Genomic DNA, 20,791 nt, shown 5'->3' on the forward strand with positions numbered 1-20,791 from the left:
TCAGGACGGGTGCCCCATATGGGGAACAGAGATGGAAGGGGGGGAGCAGGTGGGTTGTACGGGTTACCATGCAGTGGGTAAGTGAGATGCAGCAGGGCTGATTAGTGATTTTTCTGTAGTAATATGGGTGTTTAAAATGTAGCTGTTTCAGCCCTGCGCTCTTTTGCTTGACCTTGCGTACAGGCAGCATTTTCTTTGGACACCATTTTGTTCTCTGCTTTGTGCAGGAGAGAGTAAAGGAACACGGTGCCTTTAAGACAAATTAATTGCTGAAACTGGTTCAGCATCTGTGCACAGCTTTCACCAATAGCTAAACAGAAGTCAGTGGAATAGTTGACACCAGACAAGCAATAAGTTCAAAGCCCTCGAATCAAAGCAGAACACACGAGACCTTTTATTGCATGCAGGTGGTATGCGTAAGAGCCCAGATCTTGGAATTGTGCAGGTCGACAACTGTTTTCATGAGAGCTGCATTTTGAGCATTCCTTTCGATACAATGCAGCTTTCAATTGTGGCAGTGATTGAAATTGGTACATAGGGGAGCATTTTCTTTCAACTTCAATGAATTCTCGTTGCATTGGTTCTCACCTCTGGACACCTGTCAAACCTGCTGACAGGAGCAATCGGTAATGGTGAGGGACAGAAACAGCACAAGCAAAGCTGAGTTCAGAATGTAACTCGAATGATTTGTTCTGAACCGTTTCTTGTGCTGGAAAGGTGAGGATTCGGTGCGATGGAGATCGCTCCCTTTCCTTTGCAGCCCAACAAGATTCAAGCTACTGTTTGAGAGTTTGTAAGCCCATTCGCATGCCATCGGTAAGGTTTATCTGTTGAGGTTTTATTAGTGTTTAATTCAATGCGGGCCTGGAGCTGGGGTGGGTTATTTGTGAGTCATTTGACATGTGGCATGAAATATTTGGCATCCATCGGCAGCTGACAGTAAATCGCGTAATTGTGGGCTTAAATAGAAACCAACACCCACAAGTTATTCAAACCTAGGATCAACAAGTACGGCATATTTCTTAAGGCTCCGATTATTGTTAACTACCGTACCATTGAAGTCTGTAGCAGAAAGATTGGGTGGGGAAACATTTTAAAACTGTTTCCAAGGGGTTATTGACCGGGGACGGAATATTCAAGTGCCCCCCCCCCCCCACCCACAGACCTGCTTGATGCCAGCCCACCCAGTAACCATAAAGCACTGTGGGTGGGCTAAACGGGGGGCAGAGTGGAACTTGCGCCCGTCACCGGGGTGTTAGCTCCACCCTTGGGAGATGCCAGATTTGCCAGCAGCGCCACAAATACATCAGTGGCTACTGCTGGGATTGCAAAAAGGAAGCAAGAGAATCCCTGGAAACAGGTCATTCCGGGGTCTCGGGCAGGCCATGTTTGGGGGGCGGGGTGGGGGGGGAGCTGCTAAGTGAGGTGGGTTTAAGTGGGTAGGAAGAAAGGGAAGGGTTCTATCTTAGGGAGGCCGCACACCCCTGCCATCCACAAAGTGCAACATCGGCGATAGAATTCCACTAAATCCTTTCCTCGCTTTGAAGATTTTTGGGGGGGGGGGGTGGGGGGGGGGGGGGGGGGGGGGGGGGGTGGGGGGGCTGCCCCCTCCCACTCGAATGCCTATGCCAGTTATTTTATGACGTGGGCAACATATTATCAAGATCAATTAGGTGGGTAGCAAGTCTAATTGACGCGTAACTATCTATTTAAATATGCTGGGCAGTCTGCTGATTTTGGTGTCTGCCCCCCCAACCCCCCCCCCCCCCCCCCCCCCACCCACTGAATCATGGGGGTGTCCTTGGGAGTAGGCGGGAAGATGGTGGGTTGGGCACAACATTCCTACCCACACAAACCACACCCGGTGTTAGCACTTCAAATATAACCCCAGTTTGAAGCTGGATGAACAAATGAAAGTAAAGAGCAAACACATGAAGAATCATTATCTTATCTTACTGACAATTTATTTTCAGTGTACCTCCAATCTTAGGATGTCATCTAACTCTGGATTAATCGACAGTCTAGCAGATATGCCCAATAATAAAATCTTAATAGCTGCTGTCTGCCAGAAGCCCTGATGGTGTCTTAATTAACTTGTTCCTGGGATCAGGTTATAATATAAATACAGTCAGCCACTTTCAATTGACAGATTCCACATGGTTATTTAATCAGGCCGTTTTCATAATTCTACACTTCAATATTAAGTAAAGGACTCACCACTGTCACTTTCTATCGCACAGTACATTAATCATTAAAAAAACACCAGCAGTTTTTGATGATTAATGTGGAAAAAAGTAATTTCTTCCGGATGGACAATTTTTTCAATCGTTTTTTATGTCTGTGGTCTTCGCTGGCTAGGCAAACGTTTATTACCCATCCCTAATTGCCCATGAGAAGATGGTGGTGAGCCACCTTCTTGAACCACCGCAATCCATGTGGTGTACAGTGCTATTAGGGAGGGAGTTCCAGGAGTTTGACCCAGCGACAGTGAAGGAGCGGCGATATATTTCCAGGTCAGGATGGTGAGTGACTCGGGAGGGGAACCTCCAGGTGGTGGGGTTCCCCGGTATCTGCTGCTCTTGTCCTTCTAGATGGTCGGGGGTTTGGAAGGTGCTGCTTAACGAGCCTTGGTGAGTCCCTGCAGCGCATCCTGTAGATGCTACACACAGCTGCTACTGTGCGTCAGTGGTCGAGGGAGTGAATGTGTGTGGTAGGGGTGCCAAGCAAGGGGGCTGCTTTGTCCTTGATGGTGTTGAGCTTCTTGAGAGTTGTTGGAGCTGCACTCATCCAGGCAAGTGGAGTGTATTGCATCACACTCCTGACTTGTGCCTTGTAGATGGTGGACAGGCTTTGGGAAGTCAGGGGGTGAGTTACTCGCCGCAGGTTCCCAGTCTCTCGCATGCTGTTGTAGCCACAATATTTATATGGCTAGTCCAATCCAGTCAGTGATCAATGGTAACCTCCAGGTTATACTATGTGGCATAAATAGAACCCATTTAGAAGTAAATTATCAATAAAGAGAATCCCTACAGTGCAGAAGGAGGGCATTAGACCTATCGAGTCTGCACTGATCCTCAGAAAGAACATCCTAACTAGGCCCACTCCCCCACCCTATCCCTGTACTCCCACCTAACCTGCACAACTTTGGACACTAAAGGGCAATTTTCTGTATGGCCAATCCACATGGCCTGCACATCTTTGGACCGTGGGAGGAAACCACGCAGACACAGGGAGAACGTGCAAACTGTCAGGTCACCCAAGGACGGAATTGAACCTGGGTCCCTGGTGCTGTGAGGCAGCAGTGCTAACCACTGTGCCATCATGTTGGCCATGGGCACACAAAGAAGCAGTAAAATAATTCACAGATTTCTTCTCTGAATATACGAAGAGTAAGAAGAGGTAGAATATCTTGGAATGTGTATTTTAGAAAAACAAAAATATTTGTGTGATGGAAAGTGAAACGACAAGTCGAAGATCCTGGGCGGGATTCACCGTGCCCCACGCTGGGCCGGAGAATCGCCGGCACGCCGCCCCGACGCCGGCGCGCGATTCTCCGAGGAGCGGAGATGTCCTTCTAGCCAGAAGTGGTGGTGCCCGCGCCCGTTTCACGCCGTCAGCGCAAACACTCTGCCTCCATTTCGGAGAATCCCGCCCCCTTTATCTGAAACCCTTGGGGCTGATTGTGATTTGGTATTCAGTATTTTGGGGTGTTCGGGTGTGATAGACCAGTCGCGTTTAGAGCAGTGATGGGCAACCTGGGCTAGTAAGTGGGCCGAATGAGAGGCCCTCCTTCATCTCAGTGGGCAGCAAGATTGAATCAGGATTGTTCACTGAATATTACCCTTGAATAAGATCAAACACATTTAATGCACACTGAATATTTCAGAACGAGTTATAGAAAATGCTGAACCATTTATATATTAATAGAACTGTCATCAACTTCAAATGTTAAAAACAAAATATATATTTACATTTTGGACCCCGAGGGAGCGGATGGCTCTCGCAGTCAATGTTGTCCGTATGCAGCTCGCACCTCACTTCGCTCGCCCTCGCTTCACATGCGAATCACTTCAGTCATATCGGTAGGAAAAAAACGCGCAGATGGAAATCAGAGGAATGTGGCGACCCTGCCCGTAGGCACCGCGGTGTCAACAAATGTCTTGTGTGGCGCAATCGAAACCCAGATAGGCCGTGTGCGGCCCCCGGACCGCAGGCTGCCCGCCATCGACTCAGAGTGTCTTTACACTCTGCTGGCTGGCCTTCTGGGATAGTTCTTCCAGCTTCACCTGCCTCATCAGCACTGGTTTTATAAGTTTAGGTCTTTTTTTTTTACATTTTATTTCGCCGGCTCGGGTCGCAGACATGCCGCGCGAGAGGTGGGTGAGCTTCGGTGTTGGCTCATGTCAGGGTCTATTCAAAAGGAATGGTTTTTGGACGTGTTCATTTTTTGGATATATAGATAAAGGAAATGCGCCTGCAGTGGAATTCGGGGCGTACCTGCATCGACATTAAGCTGTGTTGTTGGTGAAGGTTTTTTTTCTCAGTTTTCTAACCCTGACTGATGGTAAATATAAAAGAAGGAAGAGATTCATCTCCCATTGTTAATTTGTCCATTTGGATACAGATCAAACTTCACCTATATTTCAATCTGCATTTCATTAACCAATAAACAAATGTCCCATTAACCTAAAGGGCTTTTATCATTGGGGGAACATTAGGGACTGTTTGATACTGCAGCCAGCATTAAGAGGTTTGATTACATCGTGTGCTCTGTTACATCGCCATTAACTTAATTTACAATTCATTTCGTCAGACTTGCATTTCCAATTTGACAGGAAGCGAAGGAGTGGTCAACCCGACAATGCCCAGAGGCCAAGTGGATGAGTCCAAATGTTTCCTGAAAATCTGTTCGGCTCTGAGGCCCCTGTGTCTGTTTTGAGATGAAGTGTTGAGGAGTTTGTCAGTATGGTGTCTTAAATTGCCACAGAAACGACTGTCTCGTGGACTGATCGGCATGAACGTAGGAAAATGATAACTGTGCAATGTAAACAATCGTACCAAATTTCCAGCTCAGGCTGAGGCAGTTTAATATCAAAAGAGAACCATCCACTTATGCTCGTTCATTGTTGAATTTTACGACATGTCTTGTCACCAAGGAGAAGAGCTGGTTCCTGGGTAGTGTGACTGAAATGACTTCATCTCTGTTATCACCTCACCAGTTCTTATCTAGGCAGAGGTACAATTGAATTTATATTTGTGAAATTCACTTATTTAGGAATCCTCCGTTAAGAACTTTAGCCCCGAAATAGCACTGGTTAACCTTTCGGGAGCCAGTGCAGGGGGAGCATTGCCAGAACGAGTTATATAAACCAAAGTAGTAATACAGTTAGCTTGGGGGCCGGTTTGACTCACTTAGCTAGACAGCTGTTCATGATGCAGAGCGAGACCAGCAGCGTGGGTTCAATCCCCGTACCGGCCGAGGTTATTCCTGAAGGCCCCGCCTTCCCAGCCTTGCCCCTTGCCAGAGGTGTGGTGATCCTCAGGTTAAATCACCACCAGTCTGCTCTCCCCCCCTCAAAGGAGAAAGCAGCCTATGGTCATCTGGGACGATGGCGACTTCACCTTGCCTTACAGTTAGCTCCACTTCCATGTCACGTGACCCCTGTAGAGACCTCTCTGGGAGCAGTTGACGAGGGATGGGGCAATCAGACTAACTGGATGGACTGCCCTGGCTTGGAATTATATCGGCCGTTCCTTCACTGTCGCTGGGGCAAAATCCGGGAACTCCCTCCCTAACAGCACAGTGGGTGTACATACACTATAGGGACTGCAATGGCTCAAGATGACATCGCGCCACCTCCTTCCGAGGGCCAATTAGGGATCGACAATAAATTGATGGCCTAATCAGTGACAAAGAATTTTTTTTAAAAAACGGTCTTAAATTCTAAAATGTACCGAAAAACACGACCGGGCATTTAGATCGAGCGGTGCAGTAATTTTGCCAGCTGATACTTTGTACCTCGCTAAGACTGATTTTAATTTTTTTTTTTTTAATTTTCCTTCAGCTGCTGATGTGCCGATTACCAACTGCAGTGTGGAGGAGTTTCAATGTGCTTATGGCCGTTGTATTCTTGACATATACCACTGTGACGGTGATGATGATTGTGGAGACTGGTCCGATGAATCAGACTGTGGTTAGTGACTTTTATGCTATTATCACTATTCCTAAATTAAAATCACCAGGAGATTAAAATCAGTCGGAAGGGCAGTGGTGACCCCATGACCTGGAACGTCAGGTGAGAGACTCCTCGGACACAGTGACTGCAGGACAGTTTACACAGTGCAATTTCCAGTTTGCACACGGAGAGTTTAGTGGGTGTGGTGAAGAATGGGGTATTATTTTGGCTTTGTCCCCACCTGGTAAGCACTGCGGTGTACGGTTTCCGGGTGTAGATTATGAGATATTTCTGGATAATGGCTGTCTGTTTGGTGTGCCTGTAAATAACCCTGAAATGAACACCGTAGGCTTCATAACCCCCCCGTGCTGCCAGATGACATTTTCACTTGCTCAAATGCTGAGTGTTTGGCACATCATTGTCCATTTAATTCCCCTTTGTGACACTTCATTCCTGCATTTTGTCCACGAGCAACACGTTACTCAAATATTGCAAGTTGCTTCCTCACAGTTTCAAGGTTGCAGACTGGATAAACATTCTGTGAGCTATAATTCCAACATCCAAAGAATGAGGATTTTGTGACGTATCTGGGCATGGACGTTTTAATGCTTCGGATTGTCAATGAAGCTCCGCGAAACTTTATGTCACAATGAAAATAATTTTGAGTGATTTTTCAAAGTGCTTCCAAATACTTTGTGTTGTCTGGTCAGCTAGTTGACTGTTGTCTGGTTAACTGTGTTGTCTTGTCAGCTGTGTTGTCTGGTTAACTTTGTTGTCTGGTTAACTGCGTTGTCTGGCCAGCTGGTTTACTGTGTTGTCTGGTTAACTGTGTTGTCTGGTCAGCTGTGTTGTCTGGTTAACTGTATTGTCTAGTCAGCTGGTTAACAGTGTTGTCTAGTCAGCTGTGTTGTCTGGTTAACTGTGTTGTCTGGTCAGCTGGTTTACTGTGTTGTCTGGTTAACTGCGTTGTCTGGTCAGCTGGTTTACTGTGTTGTCTGGTTAACTGTGTTGTCTGGTCAGCTGTGTTGTCTGGTTAACTGTATTGTCTAGTCAGCTGGTTAACAGTGTTGTCTAGTCAGCTGTGTTGTCTGGTTAACTGTGTTGTCTGGTCAGCTGGTTTACTGTATTGTCTGGTTAACTGCGTTGTCTGGTCAGCTGGTTTACTGTGTTGTCTGGTTAACTGTGTTGTCTGGTCAGCTGTGTTGTCTGGTTAACTGTATTGTCTAGTCAGCTGGTTAACAGTGTTGTCTAGTCAGCTGTGTTGTCTGGTTAACTGTTGTCTGGTCAGCTGGTTTACTGTGTTGTCTGGTTAACTGCGTTGTCTGGTCAGCTGGTTTACTGTGTTGTCTGGTTAACTGCGTTGTCTGGTCAGCTGGTTTACTGTGTTGTCTGGTTAACTTTGTTGTCTGGTTAACTGTTGTCTGGTCAGCTGGTTTACTGTGTTGTCTGGTTAACTTTGTTGTCTGGTTAACTGTGTTGTCTGGTCAGCTGGTTTACTGTGTTGTCTGGTTAACTGTGTTGTCTGGTCAGCTGGTTTACTTTGTTGTCTGGTTAACTGTGTTGTCTGGTTAACTGTGTTGTCTAGTCAGCTGGTTAACAGTGTTGTCTAGTCAGCTGTGTTGTCTGCTTAACTGTGTTGTCTGGTCAGCTAGTTAACTGTTGTCTGGTCAGCTGGTTAACTTGTCTGGTTAGCTGTGTTGTCTGGCCAGCTGGTTAACTGTGCTGTTGTGTCAGCTGTGCTGTCTGGTTAGCTGTGCTGTCTGGTTAACTGTGTTGTTGTGTCAGCTGTGCTGACTGGCTAACTGCTGTCTGGTTAGCTGTGCTGTCTGGTTAAGTGTGCTGTCTGGCCAGTTGTGTTGTCTGGTTCACTGTGCTGTCTGGTTAACTGTGTTGTCTAGTTAACTGTGCTGTCTGGTTCACTGTGCTGTCTGGTTAACTATGCTGTCTGGTTCACTGTGCTGTCTGGTTCGCTGTGTTGTCTGGTTAGCTGTGCTGTCTGGTTAACTGCGCTGTCTGGTTAGCTGTGCTGTCTGACCAGCTGGGTTGTCTGGTTAACTGTGCTGTCTGGTTAACTGTGCTGTCTAGCCAGCTTTGTTGTCTGGTTCACTGTGCTGTCTGGTTAACTGTGCTGTCTGGTTAGCTGTGTTGTCTGGTTAGCTGTGCTGCCTGACCAGCTGGGCTGTCTAGTTAACTGTGCTGTCTGGATCACTGTGCTGTCTGGTTCACTGTGCTGTCTGGTTAACTGTGTTGTCTAGTTAACTGTGCTGTCTGGTTCACTGTGCTGTCTGGTTAGCTGTGCTGTCTGACCAGCTGGGCTGTCTAGTTAACTGTGCTGTCTGGATCACTGTGCTGTCTAGTTAACTGTGCTGTCTGGTTAGCTGTGCTGTCTGGTTAAGTGTGCTGTCTGGCCAGTTGTGTTGTCTAGTTAACTGTGCTGTCTGGTTAACTGTGCTGTCTGGCCAGCTGGGTTGTCTAGTTAACTGTGCTGTCTGGTTAACTGTGCTGTCTAGCCAGCTTTGTTGTCTGGTTAACTGTGCTGTTGTGTCAGCTGTACTGACTGGCTAACTGCTGTCTGGTTAGCTGTGCTGTCTGGTTAAGTGTGCTGTCTGGCCAGTTGTGTTGTCTGGTTCACTGTGTTGTCTGGTTAGCTGTGTTGTCTGGTAGGCTGTGCTGTCTGACCAGCTGGGTTGTCTAGTTAACTGTGCTGTCTGGTTCATTGTGCTGTCTGGTTAACTGTGCTGTCTGGTTAGCTGTGTTGTCTGGTTAGCTGTGCTGCCTGACCAGCTGGGTTGTCTAGTTTACTGCGCTGTCTGGTTCACTGTGCCGTCTAGTTAACTGTGCTGTCTGGTTCACTGTGCTGTCTGGATCACTGTGCTGTCTGGTTCACTGTGCTGTCTGGTTCACTGTGTTGTCTGGTTCACTGTGCCGTCTGGTTCACTGTGCTGTCTGGTTCACTGTGCTGTCTGGTTATCTGTGCTGTCTGGTTCACTGTGTTGTCTGGTTCACTGTGCTGTCTGGTTCACTGTGCCGTATAGTTCACTGTGCTGTCTGGTTAACTGTGCTGTCTGGTTAACTGTGCTGTCTGGATCACTGTGCTGTCTGGTTCACTGTGCTGTCTGGTTAACTGTGTTGTCTAGTTAACTGTGCTGTCTGGTTCACTGTGCTGCCTGGCCAGTTGTGTTGTCTAGTTAACTGTGCTGTCTGGTTAGCTGTGCTGTCTGGTTAAGTGTGCTGTCTGGCCAGTTGTGTTGTCTAGTTAACTGTGCTGTCTGGTTAACTGTGTTGTCTAGTTAACTGTGCTGTCTGGTTCTTTGTGCTGTCTGGTTCACTGTGCTGTCTGGTTAACTGTGTTGTCTAGTTAACTGTGCTGTCTGGTTCACTGTGCTGTCTGGTTAACTGTGCTGTCTGGTTCACTGTGCTGTCTGGTTAGCTGTGCTGTCTGGTTCACTGTGCTGTCTGGTTAGCTGTGCTGTCTGGTTAGCTGTGCTGTCTGGTTAAGTGTGCTGTCTGGTTAACTGTGCTGTCTGGTTAGCTGTGCTGTCTGACCAGCTGGGTTGTCTAGTTAACTGTGCTGTCTGGTTCACTGTGCTGTCTGGTTCACTGTGCTGTCTGACCAGCTGGGTTGTCTAGTTAACTGTGCCGTCTAGTTAACTGTGCTGTCTGGTTCACTGTGCTGTTTGGTTCACTGTGCTGTCTGGTTCACTGTGCTGTCTGGTTAGCTGTGCTGTCTGACCAGCTGGGTTGTCTAGTTAACTGTGCTGTCTGGTTCACTGTGCTGTCTGGTTCACTGTGCTGTCTGGTTAGCTGTGCTGTCTGACCAGCTGGGTTGTCTCGTTAACTGTGCTGTCTGGTTCACTGTGCCGTCTAGTTAACTGTGTTGTCTGGTTAGCTGTGCTGTCTGGTTAAGTGTGCTGTCTGGCCAGTTGTGTTGTCTAGTTAACTGTGCTGTCTGGTTAACTGTGTTGTCTAGTTAACTGTGCTGTCTGGTTCATTGTGCTGTCTGGTTCACTGTGCTATCTGGTTCACTGTGCTGTCTAGTTAACTGTGCTGTCTGGTTCATTGTGCTGTCTGGTTCACTGTGCTATCTGGTTCACTGTGTTGTCTAGTTAACTGTGCTGTCTGGTTCATTGTGCTGTCTGGTTCACTGTGCTGTCTAGTTAACTGTGCTGTCTGACCAGCTGGGTTGTCTCGTTAACTGAGCTGTCTGGTTCACTGTGCCGTCTAGTTAACTGTGCTGTCTGGTTAACTGTGCTGTCTGGTTAACTGTGCTCTCTGGTTAACTGTGCTGTCTGGATCACTGTGCTGTCTAGTTAACTGTGCTGTCTGGTTAGCTGTACTGTCTGGTTAAGTGTGCTGTCTGGCCAGTTGTGTTGTCTGGTTAACTGTGCTGTCTGGTTAACTGTGCTATCTTGTTAACTGTGCTGTCTGGTTAGCTGTGCTGTCTGGTTAAGTGTGCTGTCTGGTTAACTGTGATGTCTGGATCACTGCTGTCTGGTTAACTGTGCTGTCTGGTTCACTGTGCTGTCTGGTTAAGTGTGCTGTCTGGTTAATTGTGATGTCTGGATCACTGCTGTCTGGTTCACTGTGCTGTCTGGATCACTGTGCTGTCTGGTTAACTGTGCTGTCTGGTTAACTGTGCTGTCTGGATCACTGTGCTGTCTGGTTCACTGTGCTGTCTGGTTAGCTGTGTTGTCTGGTTCACTGTGCTGTCCGGTTAACTGTGCTGTCTAGTTAACTGTGCTGTCTGGTTAGCTGCGTTGTCTGGTTAACTGTGATGTCTAGTTAATTGTGCTGTCTGGTTAACTGTGCTGTCTGGTTAACTGTGCTGTCTAGCCAGCTTTGTTGTCTGGTTAACTGTGCTGTTGGGTCAGCTGTGCTGACTGGCTAACTGCTGTCTGGTTAGCTGTGCTGTCTGGTTAAGTGTGCTGTCTGGCCAGTTGTGTTGTCTGGTTCACTGTGCTGTCTGGTTAACTGTGTTGTCTAGTTAACTGTGCTGTCTGGTTCACTGTGCTGTCTGGTTCACTGTGCTGTCTAGTTAATTGTGCTGTCTAGCCAGCTTTGTTGTCTGGTTAACTGTGTTGCTGGTTAACTCTGCTGCCTGGTTAGCTGCATTGTCTAGTTAACTGTGCTGTCTGGTCAGCTGTGTTGTCTGGTTAATTGTGCTGTCTGGTTAACTTTGCTGCCAGGTTAGCTGCATTATCTAGTTAACTGTGCTGCCTGGTTAACTGTGCTGTCTGGCCAGCTGGTTAACTGTGCTCTCTGGCTAGTTGTGCTGTCTAGTTAACTGTGCTGCCTGGTTACCTGTACTGTCATGTCAGCTGGTTAACAGTGTTGTCTAGTCAGCTGTGCTGTCTGGTTCGCTGTGTTGTCTGGTCAGCTGGTTAACTATGCTGTCTGCTTAGCAGTTGTCTGGTCAGATGGTTAACTGTGTTGTCTGATTAACTGTATTGTCTAGTCAACTAAATTGTCTGGTTAGCTGGTTAACTGTTGTCTGGTCAGCTGTGTTGTCTGGTTAACTGTGTTGCTGGTTAACTGTGCCGCCTGGTTAGCTGCATTGTCTAGTTAACTGCTGTTTGGTCAGCTGTGTTGTCTGGTTAACTATGCTGTCTGGTTAACTTTGCTGCCAGGTTAGCTGCATTATCTGGTTAACTGTGCTGTCTGGTTAACAGTGTTGTCTAGTCAGCTGTGTTGTCTGGTTCGCTGTATTGTCTGGTCAGCTAGTTAACTATGCTGTCTGGTTAGCAGTTGTCTGGTCAGATAGTTAACTGTGTTGTCTGTTTAACTGTATTGTCTGGTCAACTAAATTGTCTGGTAGCTGGTTAACTGTTGTCTGGTTAGATGTTGAGCTATGTTGTCTGGTTAATTGTTGTCTGGTCGGCTGACTTGGTTGGTCAGCTCGTTAACTGTTGTTTGGTTTGGTGTGTTGTCTGGTTAACTGGTCAGCTTTGTTGTCTGGTCAGTTTTATTGTCTGGTCAGCTGGTTAACTGTTGTCTGGTTAACTGTTGTCTAGTCATCTGGTTAACTGTTGTCAGGTCAGTTGTGTTGTCTCATTAGCTGGTTAACTGTGCTGTCTGGTCTGCTGGTTAATGGTGTTGTCTGGTCTGCTGTGTTGTCTGGTCAGCTGGCGAACTTGTCTGCTCAGTTGTGTTGTCTGGTTAGCTGGTTAACTGTGGTGTCTGTTCAGCTGTGTTGTCTGGTCAGCTGGGTTTTCTGATCAGCTTGTTAACTGTTGTCTGGTAGGCTGCGCTGTCTGGTCAGTTGGTTAACTGTGTTGTCTGGTTAATTATGTTGACCAGTGAACTGTGTTATGTGGTTAACTATATTGCCTGGTTAGCTTTGTTGTCTGGTCAGCTGGAGGAAGATACACATAACTTCCCAGAATTGTTAAGGTATCAAGGGTCTCGTGAGAAGATGGATTTAATATTACAAGAACAATGGTGTTGGAGGACTGAAAGGTGACAAATGTCCAAGACCTGATAATCCACATCCCCGATACTAAAGGACACGGCAATGGAAATAGTGGATGTTTTGGTTGTCACCTTCCAAAGTTCTGTAGATTCTAGAACAATTCTGATAGATTAGAGGGTGGAAAGTATAGCCTCACTATTTAAAAAAGGAGCAAGGGAGACCAGTAAGCCTAACATTTTTAGTAGGGAAAATGCAAGAATCTATTATAAATAATGCAATAACAGGACATGTAGAAAATATCTACGCAATTAGACAAAGTTCACATTCATTTATGAAAGGGACATCATGTTTGACAAACCTACTGGAGGTTTTTGAGGATGTAACTAGTAGAATAGATCAGGGTGAACCAGTGGATGCGGTGTATTTGGATTTTCAGAAAGCTTTTGATAAAGTCCCACATTAGGGGTGGGATTCTCTGGCCACTTCCACCCGGCGACCGGAGAATCCCGCCCGAGGTCAATGGAGTTCTCCATTCTACGTGGCTCGCCCGTAGCGTTCTTGCGGCAGGCGGGGCGGGAGAATCCAGCCCAAGGGGTGAGTGTGAAAAATGAAAGCGCATGGGATTGGGCTAATATATCGATGCATGGATTGAGAATTGGTTAGCAGACAGGAAACATGGAGTGGGAACAATGGGTCAATTTGAAAGGCAATGATTAGTGGGGTCCTGCAGGGATTAGTACTTGGGCCCCAGATATTCACAATGTGAGGGCAACACGGTGGCGCAAGTGGCTAGCACGGTTGCCTCACGGCGCCGAGGTCCTAGGTTCGAACCCAGCTTTGGGTCACTGTCCGTGTGGAGTTTGCACATTCTCACCGTGTTTGCGTGGGTTTTGCCCCCACAACCGAAAGATGTGCAGGGTAGGTGGATTGGCCGTGCTAAATTGCCCCTTCATTGGAAAAAATGAATTGGGGACTCTAAATTTAATTTAAGAAAAGATATTGACAATATACATCAATGATTTGAATGAGGGAAGCAAAAGTAATATTTCTAAGTTTGCTGATGACATGAAACTTGGTGGGAAGATGAGTGGTGAGGAGGATGTGAAGAGACTTCAAGTTGATTTAGACTAGTTGAGTGAGTGGGCAAATACATGGCAGATGCTGTATAATGCAGATTAGTGTGAATGTGTCCACCTCTGGTGGAGCAACAGAATGGCAGAGTATTATTTAAATGGTGATAGATTGGGAAATTTTGATGTACGCAGGAACCTGGGTGTCCTTGTGCACCAGTCACTGAAAGCAAACATGCAGGTACAGCAGCGGTTCAAAAGGTAAATGGTTGGCCTTTACTGCAAGAGGACTTTGGGTCGACTGAGTTTATATTCAGCACGGTAGCATGGTGGTTAGCACAACTGCTTCACAGCTCCAGGGTCCCAGGTTCGATTCCCGGCTTGGGTCACTGCCTGTGCGGAGTCTGCACGTTCTCCCCGTGTGTGCGTGGGTTTCCTCCCGGTGCTCCGGTTTCCTCCCACAGTCCAAAGATGTGCAGGTTAGGTGGATTGGCCATGATAAATTGCCCTTAGTGTCCAAAATTGCCCTTAGTGTTGGGTGGGGTTACTGGGTTATGGGGATAGGGTGGAGGTGTGGGCTGGGGTAGGGTGCTCTTTCAAAGAGCCAGTTCAGACTCGATGGGCCGAATGGCCTCCTTCTGCACTGTAAATTCTATGATTCTATATTCATTGGAATTTAGAAGAATGAGCAGGGATCTCATTGAAACATATGTAAATTCTGACAGATCTGATGCAGGGGTGTTATTTCCTCTGCGGGGGGGGGGGGGGGGGGCGAAAACAACGGTACGCCGTCTCAGGATATGGGGCTGGCCATTTAGGACTGAGATGAGGGGAATATTCTTCACTCAGTGGATGGAGAATTCTTCACCACAGAAGGCTGTGAAGGTCAAATTACTGAATACATTTCAGAAGGAAATAAATAGATTTCTAGATTCTAAAGGTGTCAAAGGATATGGGGCGTTGAGATAGAGGTATCCAACTTTAATTAAAATATGTATTAAATGCTATTCTGATACATTAAATAATCAGTCAGCGAGTGCCATCCTGAGTACATTCCTAGTCCGTACGTCAACCTCCTGTTAAAAGTTCTTACAGGGACGGACACAAACGAGTTGTAGCTTTGCCCCGAAACACAACTAAGCAGTAATATTGAGACGAGGGGTCATTCTCATTGTTCATGACCTTCTCAACCTTCATCAAAATTCTTCGAGGTTCAGATTTCTTCAGGGAAGTTCTGATCATCAAATACTCTTCCTCTCTGTTTCAATAACCTGTGTACCTTTAACTCTCCCCCTGTCTGCACTGTGGAACTGGGACTGCCGGTTGGCCAGTGAGAACAATGAGAGGAGCATCTTGCTGGTAATTGGGAAGATGTTCTGTGTTTCCATTATCTTACCCTTCTGATCAAAGAGAGTGGAAGGTAGACCTGAATGCAGGGGCAGAACTTTGGAGGACAAAGAGAGAGGGAATTATAGCATTCAAAAGAAAGAACATTGGATTCTCCGTGTGAGTGGCATGTTTTGGAAGTGAATTCAAGTCATTTCAGACAGAGAGACTATCTCAGTTGTTACAGCATAAAAAACAGGGGTTATACTGCCGTGCTGTGCTCCCACAATGGAGAATCGGGGTTACAGTGTTTAACTCTGGGCGCGATGTAACCAAATTGTGACAAAGACTTGCGGCGAGCGCGTTTAGCTGGGTGTTTCCCAGCACGCACAGTACCGAGAAACAACACGCTATCTATCAGGACTTTGTTGCGATCTGGGGCCTCAGCGGGCAACACCCAGTCCAGGCCGCACTTCCCATTTCCTGCATTGAGGAGCTCTGTTCGCCGGAATGCAGGGAGAGATCGATCTCTCAATACCCCGACCTGACCCCCGAACTCCCCCATAATAATAATAATCTTTATTGTCACAAGTAGGCGGGCTTTTCACAGTAACTTCATTGCAGTGTTAATTTAAGCCTACTTGTGACAATAAAGATTATTAAAAAATTAAATTAAACATTAACACTGCAATGAAATGAAATGAAATGAAATGAAAATCGCTTATTGTCGCAAGTAGGCTTCTAATGAAGTTACTGTGAAAAGCCCCTAGTCGCCACACTCCGGCGCCTGTTCGGGTACACTGAGGGAGAATTCAGAATGTCCAATTCACCTAACAAGCACGTCTTTCGGAACTTGTAGGAGGAAACCGGAGCACCCGGAGGAAACCCACGCAGCCACGGGGAGAACGTGCAGACTCCGCAGACAGTGACCCAAGCCGGGAATCGAACCTGGGACCCTGGCAACAGTGCTAACCACTATGCTACCGTGCCGCCCTCACTCTGCTTTGAGGATATCCCTTTAAACCAAGAGACTATGGGTCATGTTCCTGTTTTGCATGTTCCTGGTGAAGAGATGCTAGATGAATAGACATTCAGATCAGGGAATTAGTCAACAGAATCTGGTGAATGACTATGGGACAGATAAATACACAGAAACATTCAATTAGTTATCCTCTGTGTCCGGGACACACTGCCAGCTGTAGAATGAGTCAGTAAAATAGCTGAGTGAAATCAGAACACCTTTTTGTGGGGACGTGCTCAGCATCCATAAAAATAACAGCTCTTAGTCAAATGATACCGTTTGCATTCTACGATTCAGTTTGAGATGTGAGGAGTGACGGCTTATTCCACTTGCTGTGATTTATATCTGGCTAAAGGCAGTCACTTACTGCTTCCATGTAGGTTGCAGCAAACTGAAACATTCAGTAGCTGTTTAAATTTGAAGTTTTGAATTGAGTAGTTTTGTTGGAGCGATTTCAGTGGGATACTGTGGTTAGTAACATAATCCTGCCGTCGTGTTTTCGAAGCTGCGTCCGTCGCAGTAACAAGAAGGATCCAAGGAATTTGAAACTCCTGTCTAGACATTTTTAGGTAACTGTGAAGTAATCAAAGCTGCCTTCTACATGTGGCTCACAAACGGAGGTGATGCTTTAATCCCCCAGTGTGAAATCCATTGTTAAAACAAGTTCCACATTTTATTCCAAAACGGAAAATACTGGACAATCTCAGCAAGTCTATCAGCATCTGCGGAGAGAGAAGGGTGCTAATGCTTCAAGTTTCTCCACGAATGCTGTTGGTCTTGCTGAGATTGTCCAATATTTTCTGTTTCTGTTTCGGATTCCAGCATACACAGTCATTTGCTTTTATCCAACTGTTGTTATATGTTCCTGTGCAGTGTATACACACCTCACAGCCTTTGCAAGCCACCATGGCATCTCTCTCTCTCTCTGAAATGGTGTGAATGCACTTTCAAAACATGACGCTCACACGGAGCATTGTCATTTTCTTTCTGTCCAATGATATAATTTCATCGTTTGCCACCCGTCATGATATTACACATTCCTTTAGAGTGCACTGGGATTTAGGTAGTGCAAAGCATATCACAGTCTTCACCCTCCATGACCTCTGTGGCACGGTGTAACGGTGGGTAGCATTGCTGCCTCACAGCGCCAGGGTCCCAGGTTCGATTCTGACCTCGGGTGACTGTGCGGAGTCTGCACATCCTCCCCGTGTGTGCGTGGGTTTCCACCGGGTGCTCCGGTTTCCTCCCACAGTCCAAAGATGTGCAAGTTAGATGGATTGGCCGTGCTAAATTGCCCTTTTGTGTCCAAAAGGTTGGGTGGGGTTGCGTAGATAGGGTGGGGGTGGGGTGCCCTTTCGGAGGGTCAGTGGGCTGAATGTCTTCCTTCTGAACTGTACGGACTCTATGATTCTAAGGCGCAGTTTCAAACGCCAGATAGTTTCGGGTATATTCTTGAAGGTATTTTCTTTGTTGTTTCCCTTTGAACATCCCGTGCAAGTGTGGCGCCGCATTTTTCCACGTCGCGTCACAAAGGAGTGAAAGCTCACTCTTCGGCCTTGCACATCAGCCATGTTGCACAGATGCTCACGACCGAGATCCCCTCAGTTCTGCAGTTATAATCGTAGAGCAGCAACCACGTTCCCTATTACGGTCTGTTGAATGAATCTGCCCATCTAGTGCACTGCACAGTAACTCCCCTGATGAAGCAAGAGTGCTATTTTTAAAAGGAAAACTGTTCCTTCCTGTCATCTGAGGAAAGCACATATTTTGCTCCCAGTAAAAATTCCCTCTCTGTGTCACATGTTTCACATCCGTCCCACAAGTAATAGACCTGAATGATATTTGGCAGCAGTAGCTGAATATTTTGCAGTGGAAACTTAAGATACGAGCACAAACAGTAAGACTCTGATATCCGTTTATTTTATTACAGAATATAAAAGTAAGCAACGTTGTTTATGTATCAAGAATCAGAGGACGCTACGGATTATGTTGTGAGCGGTGACAGTATCTCAGAATTTCGATTTGGTTTATATCGCCTTGATCTCTGTTCTCGAGAGATTCGATCCCCTCCAGCCTTTCGCCCCATTGATCTCTATTCCTCGCTATAAATAAAAGTATCGAGAGATTTTGTTCAGTTTTATTCCCCAGCTGGAGACTGTTTTGAAGGCTGGTGACGGGAAACATCTTTATTTCTCAGACGCTGGAAGCGTTTCCGTACCTCAAGGCTTAATTGTTCGGGACTATAATTAAATAGGGGGTCATAAATTCGCAAAAAGAGGAATGTGACAGGGACAAACACTGCCAGAGTGAGGGAGTCACATTTCACCATGTGAAATAAACCACAGAATGGTTACAGCACCGAAGGATTGTGTCTGCCCTGGCCCTCCCATTGAGCAATTCACCGAGTGCCACTCCCGCGCCTCCTCCACGTAAACCTGCAAGTTCTTCCTTTTCAGATAACAACCCACATCCCTCTTGAATGCCTCAATTGAACCAGCCTCCAGCACACACTCCAGGAGCGCGTTCCAGATCCTAACCACTTGCTGTGCAAAGAAGCCATTGCTTCTTTTGCAAATTAATTTGAATCTATACCCACTGGTTCCCGATCTATCCGCCGATGGTACTCCCACATTGCCTGCGCATCTTTGGGCTGTGGGAGGAAACCGGAGCACCCGGAGGAAACCCTCGCAGACACGTGGGGAACGTGCAAGCTCCATGCAGACAGTCACCCAAGGCTGGCATCGATCCTGGTTCCCTGGTGCTGTGAGGCAGCTGTGTTAACCTCTGGTTTCCTCCCAGTACCCACAAAGATGTGCAGGTTGGGTGGATTGGCCATCTTAAAATTGCCCTTTAGTGCCCAAAGATGTGCAGGCTAGGTTACTGGGATAGGGCAGGGGATTGGGCCGAGGTAAAGTGCTCTTTCAGAGGGATGGCGCAAGGTCGATGGGCTGAATGGCCTCCTTCTGCACGGTAGGAATTCTACAATTCTGAATACTTCTATCAAATTTCCTCCCAACCTTCTCCTCTCCAAGGAAAACAGTCCCATCTTCTCCAATCTAGCGATCTATACCACCCTCAAATATTTTGGCAAACACCACAGACCATCCTTACTTGGGTAATATCCAGCCCGCCCTCTGTAATTTTCAAAGTGGGAAAATAACAGAAGAATTCAGATGTTGACATTCCTGGGATGAAGGGGTTATCTTTTCCGGGAAGGGTAGACAGTTTGGTCCTGCACCCATTGAAGAATGAGAGGTGATCTTATTATCATAGAACTTACAGTGCAGAAAGGAGGCCATTCGGCCCATCGCGTCAGCACCGGCTCCTGGAAAGAGCACCCTACCCAAGGTCAACACCTCCACCCGATCCCCACAACCCAGCAACCCCACTCAACACTAAGGGCAATTTTGGACACTAAGGGCAATTTATAACGGCCAATCCACCTAACCTGCACATCTTTGGACTGTGGGAGGAAACCGGAGCACCCGGAGGAAACCCACGCACACACGGGGAGGATGTGCAGACTCCGCACAGACAGTGACCCAAGTCGGAATCGAACCTGGGACCCTGGAGCTGTGAAGCAATTGTGCTATCCACAATGCTACCGTGCTGCCCCTTTGTACATACAACTGGCAGCGGTGGGATTATTGAAACAAATAACATTCTGATGGGAATTGACAGGGTGAACACTGAGAGGGTGTTACGGGGAAACACTGAAACTAGGAGACACAAAGGCCCAGAGATCAGAGCAGGCTGGATCATTGAATATATTTAAGGCTGAGTTAGATAGATTCTTGACGAAGGGAGTCAAAGGTTATTGGGGGAATACAGGCCAGTAGAGTTGAGGCCACAATCAGTTCAGACATGATCTTATCAAATGGGGCGGCACGGTGGCACAGTGGTTAGCACCGCTGCCTCACGGCGCCGAGGACCCGGGTTCGATCCCGGCCCCGGGTCACTGTCCGCGTGGAGTTTGCACATTCTCCCCGTGTCTGCGTGGGTCTCACCCCCACAACCCAAAGTTGTGCAGGGTCGGTGGATTGGCCACGCTAAATTGCCCCTTCATTGGAATTTTGTTTTGGAAAAAGATCTTATCAAATGGCAGGGAAAGCTCGAGGAACCAAATGGCCTACTCCTGTTCCTAATTCATATGTGACAAATTATATTTTTCTCCCAAAATTGGTCACGTTATTTGCAGTGTCTAAAGAGTCTGTGTGTTTATCTGTGGTGCTGGGAATTCATTGCGCTGGCCAGGGGAAATGGCTCACCATTTTCAGAAACATCTAGCCATTGTTTATGCTGTGCCTTCTGCCTCGGACATTCTTCTGTGATAGATAGAGGGGTGAATAGAGCCATCCAGCAATAAACATGGAGGCGGACGAGACGCTATGGGTGCTTTGGTTAAATGATTTGAGTGCTGTAATAGGAAAAAAAGTGCAACTTTGAGAGCCTCTAATTAAGAACCCACACACTGAAGAGCAATGGACTGAGTGCTTTCGGAAGAGTTCAACAAAATTGATATATGAGCGGTTATAAAGATAGGCTTTGAGGATGTTCTTAAAGGCACAGAAGGAAATAGGAAGCGGAAAAAATGATGGAGAAAGTATAAACAAGGTTGGCGCCACTGGGGAGAATAGACAGGGAAATGGATACACAGGGCTGTCGGCCATTCGCTGGGGTACAGGGCCAGAGGAAATTGGAGTGGTAAGTTGGAGACTTGGAAGCATTTGCAGGCGAGGACAAAGATTTTAAATTTGATATGGCGAGTGAGTTGTGGAGTTTGGTGGGA

General features: G+C 46.9%; 1 protein-coding gene across 5 annotated transcripts in view; it reads left to right on the top strand.

The window, feature by feature from the left end:
• The window catches only part of lrp4 (low density lipoprotein receptor-related protein 4), a 495,226-nt gene that overhangs the window by 355,083 nt on the left and 119,352 nt on the right, over positions 1–20,791 (top strand). For all 5 annotated transcript variants that reach the window (XM_072466626.1, XM_072466628.1, XM_072466627.1 and 2 more), the window contains exon 6: positions 6,066–6,194. In XM_072466626.1, the coding sequence (XP_072322727.1) occupies positions 6,066–6,194 (129 nt within the window). The remainder of the gene's footprint in view (positions 1–6,065; positions 6,195–20,791) is intronic.

The sequence above is a fragment of the Scyliorhinus torazame genome, chromosome 10 (genome assembly GCF_047496885.1).
Source record: "Scyliorhinus torazame isolate Kashiwa2021f chromosome 10, sScyTor2.1, whole genome shotgun sequence".
In the NCBI taxonomy this organism is placed as follows: Eukaryota; Metazoa; Chordata; class Chondrichthyes; order Carcharhiniformes; family Scyliorhinidae; genus Scyliorhinus; species Scyliorhinus torazame.